At 37.6% G+C, this 11,361-nt stretch overlaps 1 protein-coding gene and 1 pseudogene across 2 annotated transcripts in view; one reads left to right on the top strand and one right to left on the bottom strand.

Annotated features, from left to right (window-relative positions):
• Nucleotides 1-459: 459 nt before the first annotated feature.
• LOC133048105 (cyclic AMP-dependent transcription factor ATF-4-like) lies at nt 460-1,718 on the top strand (annotated as a pseudogene).
• Nucleotides 1,719-1,817: 99 nt separating this feature from the next.
• The window catches only part of OSTM1 (osteoclastogenesis associated transmembrane protein 1), a 42,291-nt gene continuing 32,747 nt past the window's right edge, over nt 1,818-11,361 (bottom strand). For both annotated transcript variants that reach the window (XM_061131983.1, XM_061131982.1), the window contains 2 exons: nt 11,082-11,247; nt 1,818-3,888 (listed from right to left, as the gene is read on the bottom strand). In XM_061131983.1, coding sequence (XP_060987966.1) covers nt 3,833-3,888; nt 11,082-11,247 — 222 coding nt within the window. In that variant the 3' untranslated portion in view covers nt 1,818-3,832. The remainder of the gene's footprint in view (nt 3,889-11,081; nt 11,248-11,361) is intronic.

The raw sequence follows: 11,361 nt of genomic DNA, 5'->3' as shown, positions 1-11,361 counted from the left end.
ATTTACCAACTAAACTCTGTTATTCATTGATTTAGAGTTGCACTGTGGGAGAGCTGATGTTATTTCTGCCTATCAAATCTAAATCATCATTATCTTCATCCAAAAGTACATATTTATTTGCAGCAAAGTTATAAGATAGATGGTACTTTTAAAATTAATTAATTTGGCCACAGAGTATGTTCAGTGTTAGTTCTCTGACCAGGGGCTGAACTGTGTCCCCTGCACTGGAAGCACGGAGTCTTAACCACTGCATCACCAGGGAAGTCCCAGTATGTCCTTTCAAAAGTACATATTGAAACTCAATACCTGGCCATTTTTTCTTCCTCCCGCCTATAGATGTAGTTCCTCCTGGCAAGTGCGCACCGTCTTTCCTCTCGCTCCCGCCAGGGTCAGCAGCCACCTCGGCGCTTTAGAGGCAGCAGTGCCTGCGGCAGTACCGGCCTTTGCAGCGGCAGCCGTGGCGCTGTTCACGGCATTCAGCAGCAGCCTTGCTGTAATCGACAAAGACACCTTCGAATTAAGCACATTCCTCCAATTAAGCACCAAAAGCTCGCAACATGGCCGAGATGAGCTTCCTGAGCAGCGAGGTGTTCGTGAGGGACTTCGTGTCCCCCCTTCGACCCGTCGGGTTTGGGGGCTGAAGAGAGCTTAGGTCTCCTGGATGACTACCTGGAGGTGGCCAAGCACTTCAGACCTCATGGGTTCTCCTGCGACAAGGCTAAGGCAGGCTCCTCCGAGTGGCTGGCTGTGGATGGGTTGGTCAGTTTCTCAGACAACAGCAAGGAGGATGCTTTCTCCGGGACAGATTGGATGGCGGAGAAAATGGATTTGAAGGAGTTTGATTTTAATGATACCCTGTTGAGTATGACTTGGAAACCATGCCAGATGAGCTCTTGGCCACGTTGGATGACACGTGTGATCTCTTTGATCCCCTACTCCAGGCGACTAACAAGCCCCCCCCCCCCCCCCCCCCCGCCATAGTGAACCCAATTGGCCATAGTGAACCCAATTGGCCATCTTCCAGAAAGTTTACCAACAATTGACCAGGGTGCCCCCTTCACTTTCTTGCAACCTCTTCCCCCTTCCCCAGGGGCTTCCACTCCAGATCATTCCTTTAGTTTAGAGCTATGCAGTGAAGTGGTTATCTCTGAAGGAGATAGCAAGCCAGACTCCACCACTGGCATTACTGTGATCCCTCAGTGCATAAAGGAGGAGGATGCCCCCTCAGATAATGATCGTGGCATCTGTATGAGCCCTGACTCCTCTCTGGGCTCTCCCCAGCACAGCCCCTCCACCTCCAGGGGCTCTCCAAATAAGAGCCTGCGATCTCCAGGTGCCCTCGGTGGCTCTTCCCGCCCCAAACCCTACGAGCCTCTTGGAGAGAAGACGGTAGCAGCAAAAGTAAAGGGTGAGAAGCTAGACAAGAAGCTGCAGAAAATGGAGCAGAACAAGACAGCAGCCACTAGGCACCGCCAGAAGAGGGCAGAACAGGAGGCTCTCACTGGTGAATGTAAAGAGCTAGAAAAGAAGAATGAGGCTCTGAAAGAGAAGGCAGATTCCTTGGCCAAGGAGATCCAGTATCTTAAAGATCTGATAGAAGAGGTTCACAAGGCAAGGAAGAAGAAAAGGGTCCCCTAGTTAGGGTAGTCAGGAGTATGTGTGCTTGTATATAGGAGGCTGAAGCTGTGCTTTAATAAATTATTTTGTAGTGAAAAAAAAAAGAAAAAAGAAACTCAACACTTGAAAATTGAAATGTGATGTTCAGTTATGTGTGAAGTTAAAAAAAATGTATTTAAAAATCAAATACAGCACTTCAATTTCTTTAAGCTATTTCCTTTATTTCAAAGTGTCAAAAAACTAAAGATATTCTGGTACACACACATATACTATGAATCTAAGAATTCAGAACTATGCAAAGAATTTTTCAATATGACTTTATAAATGAAATATTTACACACTTTAGCATAGTGCTTAATACTTATTTTCGAAATCTATTGCTGATGCTACTTCTAAAGAGCAATGACTCAACCAGAAAAATATTAAAGGGATGCCTTTTCTTTTGTAAAGTGCTTATTAGCAGCCATATCCAAAAGCCAGGGTTTTCAGAAATACATGATATTAAAAGATGCTCAAAGAGTCACTTCTTACAGAATCGAAAATGCCATTTTGTTACTTTGCACATGTAAACTGATTTTATCTGCATTAATGAAGGATTGCTTTCAATGGCCCTCAACTATATGCTTCAAATCAAGACAGTGCTATTAGCATTAGCAGCGTGAACAGTAACAGCAGAACAAACAGCAGCACATTTTAAATAGATCACAGCAGACTAGAAAAACTGTAACAGCTTCTGGATATGTTACATATCCAAGAGTGAGCCTTCTCTTTCACTCTGTATATATGGTAAACATTTAAAAAAATAATAAAAAACATTATCTTGTCTCTCTATAAGAACATTTTACAGTGTATGAAGGGATTCAGATTCTTGTACCAATTAAGCAAATTCTTGTTTCTATATAGAGCAGCCTTTATATTTTCAACATTTAAAACAAAGCCTAAAAAAAAAAAAAAAAAAGGAAAGAAAGAAAACCTATATCCACCAAGATGGCGAGAAGGAATTAACAAATGAAACACCTAAAATACCTGAGGGAAGAAACCGTAAACAATTTTGAATTTTTTTTTAAAGGTTGATATAAACATTTCAAAAAGGAATTCATTTTCAACTGTGAGATATCTGACTTCATTTTAATAATGTATCACCTTCATTTGATATTAATAATTTAGAAAAATAAGCATCATCTTAGCTGAACTGCTTTCTGTATCAGACTCTACTGACTCATGCCTGCAGTATAAACCATTCAATAGTCTTAGAGTGAGCATCCCCTCAGGTCCCTATTTTCTGAATCTCAAGGGTTTTTTTACTCCTCCTTTTCCTCTCTTCCAAAACTCCCCATATCTTCCAAGAGAAAATCCCTATTTAAAAAAAAAAATCACAATTTAAATACAGTGTGACAATGCTACATTTGATTTAAAATAGTAATAAATTATAAATTGCCAAATAACTTAATATTTCACAATGCAAATCCCTGGTATAAAAAAGAATCCATCTTGCCCTGAATATAATAAAGCAGTCCAGTGATTTCAAATTACTTATGAAATAAAGGCAAAAATAAGGTGTAAAATACTATTTATAAAAGTCAAGTAAGAAACCAGTTATCATAAATCTTTTTACAAAGATAAATGTAATGTGCCTTCCCAGTTCTAAAAATTGATTGGGAGGTTTGTAATTAGTGGTTTCAAAAATGACTTTAAGGAAACTAGAGATGGAATTACATATTAATTGTAATATATGACATATCAAATATATGTGATAATAACACTGCAATGATGAGAAATTTAATCTTTGGACTTGCTACTTTTTGGCAAGTACATTTTTTTTAAAGTCTTTGCTATAACTGATTAATTTTTAAATGTTAGTTTTCAAAAACTTTGCTATTTGAGATACTATGTTAACCAAGGACATAGGGGAAGTCTCAGTAACAATATGTCTACAAAATAAAACAAAGATTGTTCTTGCATCTTTTGTTATTTTAACAAATACACTTTAAAATAGACAACATTGCTATGCCTGGAAATTAAAAATACCCAAACCCTTAAAAATGGGGTGGAAAAGGAAAGAAAAATGGAAAATTCTTATTTAAAAATAAATCTGAAGTCCTTGCATTTCTTAAGAACTTGACTTGTCAAATCACAGTTTATCTTCTTTTAAACCAAGCTGTGTCTTCCACCATTCACCCATGGGATAAGATGCTGATTCTCCATTCTGTAGGTTTCAACTGGAATTTTCTTGAATGTTTGCAAAGCTTGTACTGGACTTGAGACGTTTCGCTACATAAATCAAAAGTATTATATTTTAACTTAAATTTCATTCTCCAAACATGATAATTCATTATTTTATGTAAACTATAGTGTTAATCTATTAATTCTATGTTTGAATCTGAATCTATTCAATCTTATAAGAATTAAATCTACATTTGTTTTTTTCTACTAAACTCAAAAACATAACTTTGCTAGAAGCACATGACTTTGTTAGAAGCAGTACCAAATAAAACAGACAATTTATGTCATCCTGAATCTTACAATCTTAAATATGTTATATAAGTGAAAGTACTCTAGTTAAAATATGGAAGTGCTATAAAGTATAATAAAATTATATATTTAGAAGTCTAATCTAGAAATCCAAATCTAAGTTTCTCTTGAAAGAATTCAGTGAAATAACTGCAATGTTTAAAAAAGTTTTAAACGGTTTACAAAGAAAAGTGAGTTGGATATTACACACACTGCATATAAATGGCTGCTAATAAAATATATACAGTCAATTTTGATTATGGTGTTGATAGGACTGAGTCATTAGAGTTAATAAAGAAAATCATGGTTATTGGCTAGGTAATATGTTTTGTTCTTATAGTTAAACATGTTTCTCATGTTCCAGAAATTAAAAACAACCATGCCATAGTGAAGGTAACTTATACTGGAAAACTAAGGAATCTCTCTACTTCAGAGGTTCTCAACACTAGAACAGAGGTTATGATTTAGTATTCAGGCATCTGATTGTGCTTTTTCTTTTTTTTTTTTTTTGAAAGCTTTGCAAACAACTTTGATGTATGGCCAAGGATGAGAATGACTATTCTAGTTTCTATCAGGGTCTGCCCTGACCACTCTAAAGTGCAAGATGACTACATGACTTCCTTGGACCAGTGTATGGCTTCAGCCTAAACTTAAAAATTAAAAGGAACTTAAACTAAAAAACAACCTAAGATAAAGTTTTCTAAAGCCTTCAGTGGATTTGGGAAGCAAACTTAATCAAAATGTTTTTTTTTTAATTATGTTGTTTGATAATTTTTAAATTATTTTAATTTGAAATTAAAATTTTTAATTTTAAATTATTAAATATAATCTAGTTTCTAATTACCAAATTCATTAAACCAATCAGGTAGCAACACCAGTGAGTACATATAACCATTACCCTGTGGCTCAGTGGTAAAGAATCTGCCTACAATGCAGGAGCCACAGGAGATGCACATTTGATCCCTGGGTCGGGAAGATCCCCTGGAGGAGGGCAAGGCAACCCATTCCAGTATTCTTGCCCAGAGAATCCCATGGACAGGAGCATGGCAGGCTACAGTCCCTAGCGGTACAGAGTCAGACAGGACTGAATCAATTTAGCAGGCACACACCCATATATAACTGTAACTTCTTTGCTTCCTTATTCTCTATCTGATAAATCTTCACAATATCCAAAATCTACCCCAGGGATCATCTAATGGTAAATTCCAACATCCCTAATGCCGGGTGCATCTTCTCTTTCTCTGCAGTCCAACCACACTTCATGCACTTCTACTACATTTGTTGTAATGATTGGATTATGGTCAGTATATTTTTTGAGGGCATCTGTTGTGCCATGCTCCTTTTTAAATCCCTAGTTCCCATAAGACTTGATGAATGGGAATGTATAAAATGGTAGCATAAAGAAAAGCAAATTAAAATTTCCATGAAGTAACTGCACAAGAATTATTTGCTTATGCTAGCATTTCCTTAAATTCATCATTTAATTCATAAGCAATGCTTCTGCAAAACATTAATAGGTATTATGCAAAGGCCCTATTGTCAAGTTTGGGGGATATAATTAACGTTCAGGTACACTATGAAGCTCATGTAAAGGAATTTTACAGGACTAGTATTTTGAGGAACACACTCTAGGAACTGCTAACTTTAAGTATAATGTTCTTTTATTCCACAAATATTTTTGAGCATTTATTATGGGCCATGTACTTTCTAGATGCTGGTGATACAGGTGAGCAAGATAAATGAAATCCATTTTCTGATGGAACTTACAGTTGAGTCATGGTAGACAAACAAATAAGGTAGAAAATAAGTGGAAAAGTTAATTTAGACAGCAATTAAATGCTATTAAAGAAAGATGATATATAAGAACTAAAAGAAGGGTGTATTCTTAGGTTGGGGGGATGGTCATAAAAGGTCTCTTAGGTCTTTGACTTAAGACCTGGACGACAAGAAGCCAGTCAAGGAAAGTAGGGAGGGCAAATATAAGAGCCTTGGAAGGAAAAAAAAAAAAAAGAGCCTTGGAAGGAAGGCAATGTGAATGAACTTGGTGTCTGAGAGGAGAAGAAACCTACATACAGCATCATGAGTATGGAGAGGGGTGCATGCAAGTAGTTTAGGAAGGCAGATAGGAATCAGATCACATGCAGCTTGGAGAATAGACCCTAGAATAAGTTTGTATTTTATTCTAGGTGCAACAGGTACACAGGTACACAGAGGATCATGGTCATATTTGTGTTTAAAAATTCACTCTAGCTGGTATATGGAAAATGGATTGTATTGGGTCAAGAAATTAATGTACAGGTATCAGTCAAGGGACCCCTGAATTAGTGCTGACAAGGGACAATATATTTAAGATATATTTTTGGAAATAGGGCTGGCAGTATTTGCTGATGAGTTGAAAGGAGTGGGGAAGTGAATATGGGAATGGGCAAATAAAAGAAAAGAAAAAGAATTAAGAAAATAGAAAGACATTAAAAGAAATTCAGAGACAAGATTTGTGACTTGTGTAACCAGATGAACTCTTACTGTTCAGATCAGTTCAGTCACTCAGTCGTGTCCGAATCTTTGTGACACCATGGACTGTAGCACGCCAGGCCTCCCTGTCCATCACCAACTCCTGGAGCCTACTCAAACTCATGACCATCGAGTTGGTGATGCCATCCAACCGTCTCAGACACTGTCATCCCCTTCTCTTCCCGCCTTCATATTTTCAAGCATCAGGGTCTTTTCCAGTGAGTTAGCGCTTCACATCAGGTGGCCAAAATTGGAGTTTCAGTTTCAGCATCAGTCTTTCCAATGAATATTCAGGACTGATTCCTTTAGGATTGACTAGTTTGATCTCCTTGCAGTCTAAGGGACTCTCAAGAGTCTTCTCCAACACCACAGTTCAAAAGTATTAATTCTTTGGTGTTCAGCTTTCTTTATAGTCTAACTCTCACATCCATACATGACTACAGGAAAAACCATAGGTTTGACTAGATGGACTTTTGTTGGCAAAGTAACGTCTCTGCTTTTTAATATGCTGTCTAGGCTGGTCATAGCTTTTCTTCCAAGGAGCAAGCATCTTTTAATTTCATGGCTGCAATCACCAACTGCAGTGATTTAGCAGCCCCCCAAAATAAAGTCTGTCACTGTTTCCATTGTATCGCCATCTATTTGCCATAAAGTGATGGGACCAGATGCCATGATCTTTGTTTTCTGAACGTTGAGTTTTAAGTCAACTTTTTCACTCTCCTCTTTCACTTTCATCAAGAAGCTCTTCAGTTCCTCTTTGCTTTTTGCCATAAGGGTGGTGTCATCTGTGTATCTTTGGTTACTGATATTTCTCCCAGCAATCTTGATTCCAGTGCTTCATTTAGCCTGGCATTTCACATGATGTACTCTGCATATAAGTTAAATAAGCAGAGTGATAATATACAGCCTTGATGTATTCCTTTCCTGATTTGGAATCAGACTGTTGTTCCATGTTCAGTTCTAACTGTTGTTTTTTGACCTGCCTACAGATTTCTCAGGAGCCAGGTCAGGTGGTCAGGTATTCCCATCTCTTTCAGAATTTTCCAAAGTTTGTTGTGATCCACACAGTCAAAGGCTTTGGCATGGTCAATAAAGCAGAAATAGATGTTTTTCTGGAACTCTCTTGCTTTTTCAATGATCCAATGGATGTTGGCAATTTGATTGATCTCTGGTTCCTCTGCCTTTTCTAAATCCAGCTTGAACATCTGGAAGTTCAAGGTTCACGTACTGTTGAAGCCTGGCTTGAAGAATTTTGAGCATTACTTTGGTAGTGTGTGAGATGAGCACAATTGTGCAGCAGTTTGAATAATTTTTGGCATTGCCTTTCTTTGCGATTGGAATGAAAACTGACCTTTTCCAGTCTTGTGGCCACTGCTGAGTTTTCCAAATTTGCTGGCATATTGAGTGTAGCACTTTAACGGCATCATCTTTTAGGATTTGAAATAGCTCAACTGGAATTGCATCACCTCCACTAGCTTTGTTCATAGTGATGTCTCCTAAGGCCCACTTGACTTCACATTCCAGGATGTCTGGCTCTAGGTGAGTGATCACACCATCGTGGTTATCTGGGTCATGAAGATCTTTTTTGTACAGTTCTGTATATTCTTGCCACCTCTTCTTAATATCTTCTGCTTCTGTTAGGTCCATACCATTTCTGTCCTTTATTGAGCCCATCTTTGCATGAAATGTTCCCTTGGTATCTCTAATTTTCTTGAAGAGATCTCTAGTCTTTCCCATTCTGTTGTTTTCCTCTATTTCTTTGCACTGATCACAGAGCAAGGCTTTCTTATCTCTCCTTACTATTCTCTGGAACTCTGCATTCAAATGGGTATATCTTTCCTTTTCTCTTTTGCCTTTAGCTTCTCTCCTTTTCTCAGTTATTTGTAAGGCCTCCTCAATTAGCCATTTTGCCTTTTTGCATTTCTTTTTCTTAGGGATGGTCTTAATCACTGCCTCCTGTACAATGTCATGAACCTCTGATCATAGTTCTCTAGGCACTCTATCGGATCTAACAGCTTCAGTCTATTTCTCACTTCCACTGTATAATTGTAAGGGATTGATTTAGGTCATACCTGAATGGTCTAGTGGTTTTCCCTACTTTCTTCAATTTAAGTCTGAATTTGTCAATAAGGAGTTCATGATCTGAGCCACAGTCAGCTCCCTGTCTTGTTTTTGCTGACTGTATAGAGCTTCTCCATCTTTGGCTGCAAATAATATAATCAATATGATTTCAGTATTGACCACCTGGTGATGTCCATGTGTAGAGTCTTCTCTTGTGTTGTTGGAAGAGGGTGTTTGCCATGACCAGTGCATTCTCTTGGCAAAACTCTGTTAGCCTTTGCCCTGCTTCATTTTGTACTCCAAGGCCAAATTTGCCTATTACTCCAGGTATCTCTTGACTTCCTACTTTTGCATTCTAGTCCCCTATAATGAAAAGGACATCTTCTTTGGGTGTTAATTCTAGAAGGTCTTGAAGGTCTTCATAGAATCGTTCAAGTTAAGCTTCTTCAGCATTACTGGTTGGGGCAGAGGTTTGGATTTCTGTGATATTGAATGGTTTCCCTTGGAAACGAACAGAGATCATTCTGTTGTTTTTGAGAGTGGATCCAAGTACTGTATTTCAGACTCTTTCGTTGACAATGAGGGCTACTCCATTTCTTTGAAGGGATTCTTGCCCACAGCAGTAGATGTAATGGTCATCTGAGTTAAATTCACCTATTCCAATCCATTTTAGTTCACTGATTCCTAAAATGTAGATGTTCACTCTTGCCATCTCCTGTTTGACCACTTCCAATTTGCCTTGATTCATGGGCCTAACATTCCAGGTTCCTATGCAATATTTTTCTTTACAGCATCGGACTTTACTTCTATCGCCAGTCACATCCACAACTGGGTGTTGTTTTTGCTTTGGTTCTGTCTCTTCATTCTTTCTGGAGTTATTTTTCCACTGTTCTCCAGTAGCATACTGGGCATCTACTGACCTGGGGAGTTCATCCTTCAATATACTATCTTTTTGCCTTTTCATACTGTTCATGGGGTTCTCAAGGCAAGAATACTGAAGTGGTTTGCCATTCCCTTCTCCAGTGGACCACGTTTTGTCAGAACTCTCCACCGTGACCCGTCTGTCTTGGGTGGCCCTACATAACATGGTTCTTAGTTTCATTGAATTAGACAAGGCTGTAGTCCATGTGATCAGTTTGATTAGTTTTCTGTGATTGTGGTTTTCATTCTGTCTACCCTCTGATGGATAAGGATAAGAGGCTTATGGAAGCTTCCTGATGGGAGAGTCTGACTGAGAGGGGAACTGGGTCTTGTTCTGGTAGAGGCCATGCTCAGTAAATCTTTAATCCAATCAAACAAAGACACTGATCAGAAGTAGTATGTGTCTCCTGCAGCGTTAAATAGATTTGCAAAACAAATACAATGCTAAACTTTAAAGGTACACGAAGCCCTGAAAAATAGTTTCTCAACAGTGAGGTCCCTGCAATGTTTTGTTATTATTCTAAATAAGTGCTTTTAAGACTGAGTTATGACATATTTACAGAATTCTGACAATCTTCAAAATACTTTACTAAATACACCCATGATAAACTCTTTGAATTGTGCAAACTGATCTACAAGTAATCTTTTTTTTTAAAGTCAAATTAGAAGTGAAGTTAGATAAATCATGAAGAAATGCCAGAAAAAGATTTACAGGGAAAGAAATTTTATATCACAGGTTCCTAGACTAGGAATAATATTTGAGAGAAAAAAAAGCCTGATGTTTTTCTCCAGAAAATATCCTCTTTTAAAAATACCAAAACTACTCAGGGATAAATCCATATTTTCATTCTGATAATACAGAAGAAACATATGAGACTTGGAAGTCACTTTTCTTTGGCTACTTGAAACCTTCTAGTTAGTGCTTTTTCTGCTCTGCCCTGTTTGATAGGGAGAAAGGAAAGGAATTAATACATAGTGAGTATATGCCATATGTCAAATAACTTTCTTGCAACTACAATTCCAATTTGTTCATAAACAAACTGTCTCTGTGCAAACTACAGTTTATCCCTACCTGCTGCTTGTCCTGTGGTTCTGTCATGGGTAGTTCTGCAAATGGGCCTAAAAGTGGTCTCCTATTTATTTACCTATTATGGCAATTTCAGGTTTGCAAAGCCTTTGTTGCTATTGCTCTGTTGTTGTTAACTTTATTCCAGGGAATCTAGCTTTCTCAATAAAGCTTCTGAAAGATATTGCATATTAAAGTTTGATTATAAATTCACTTATAAACCTACACATCTCTTCCATTAGCGAACAGAGTTGTAAAATTTGAAGAAGACAGCTGTTTCAAGCTAATATACCTTGAGCTCTCAGAGTATATATCATTTCTAAAGCAGGCTTAGATTTTTTTTTAAATACAGATTTTTATCTAAGTAAAAGAATAATCATAAAAAGAAACTTACGTAGGATGAGTTTGCGTTTCTTTTGCTCTGAGTGAAGAAAACTACTAAGGTAGAAGACAATAGGTAGGAAGAGAATGAACACAGAAACAGCGATTACAGGCACTGTGTCACTGCAAGGGACTGAACAGTTGAAAGTTCGACTCCAAAGTTTGCGAGTAATATTCATCTGAAACAATAACAAATACTGTTACTCTGTTTTTCATTTAATTTGTCTTCAAATTCATATAATTATTTTGTTAATAACAAGAACCCAGAATTTAGACTAAAAAATTATTAACAG

This window comes from Dama dama, chromosome 28 (genome assembly GCF_033118175.1).
Source record: "Dama dama isolate Ldn47 chromosome 28, ASM3311817v1, whole genome shotgun sequence".
NCBI lineage: Eukaryota > Metazoa > Chordata > Mammalia > Artiodactyla > Cervidae > Dama > Dama dama.
This window is presented reverse-complemented; position numbering and strand designations above follow the sequence as displayed.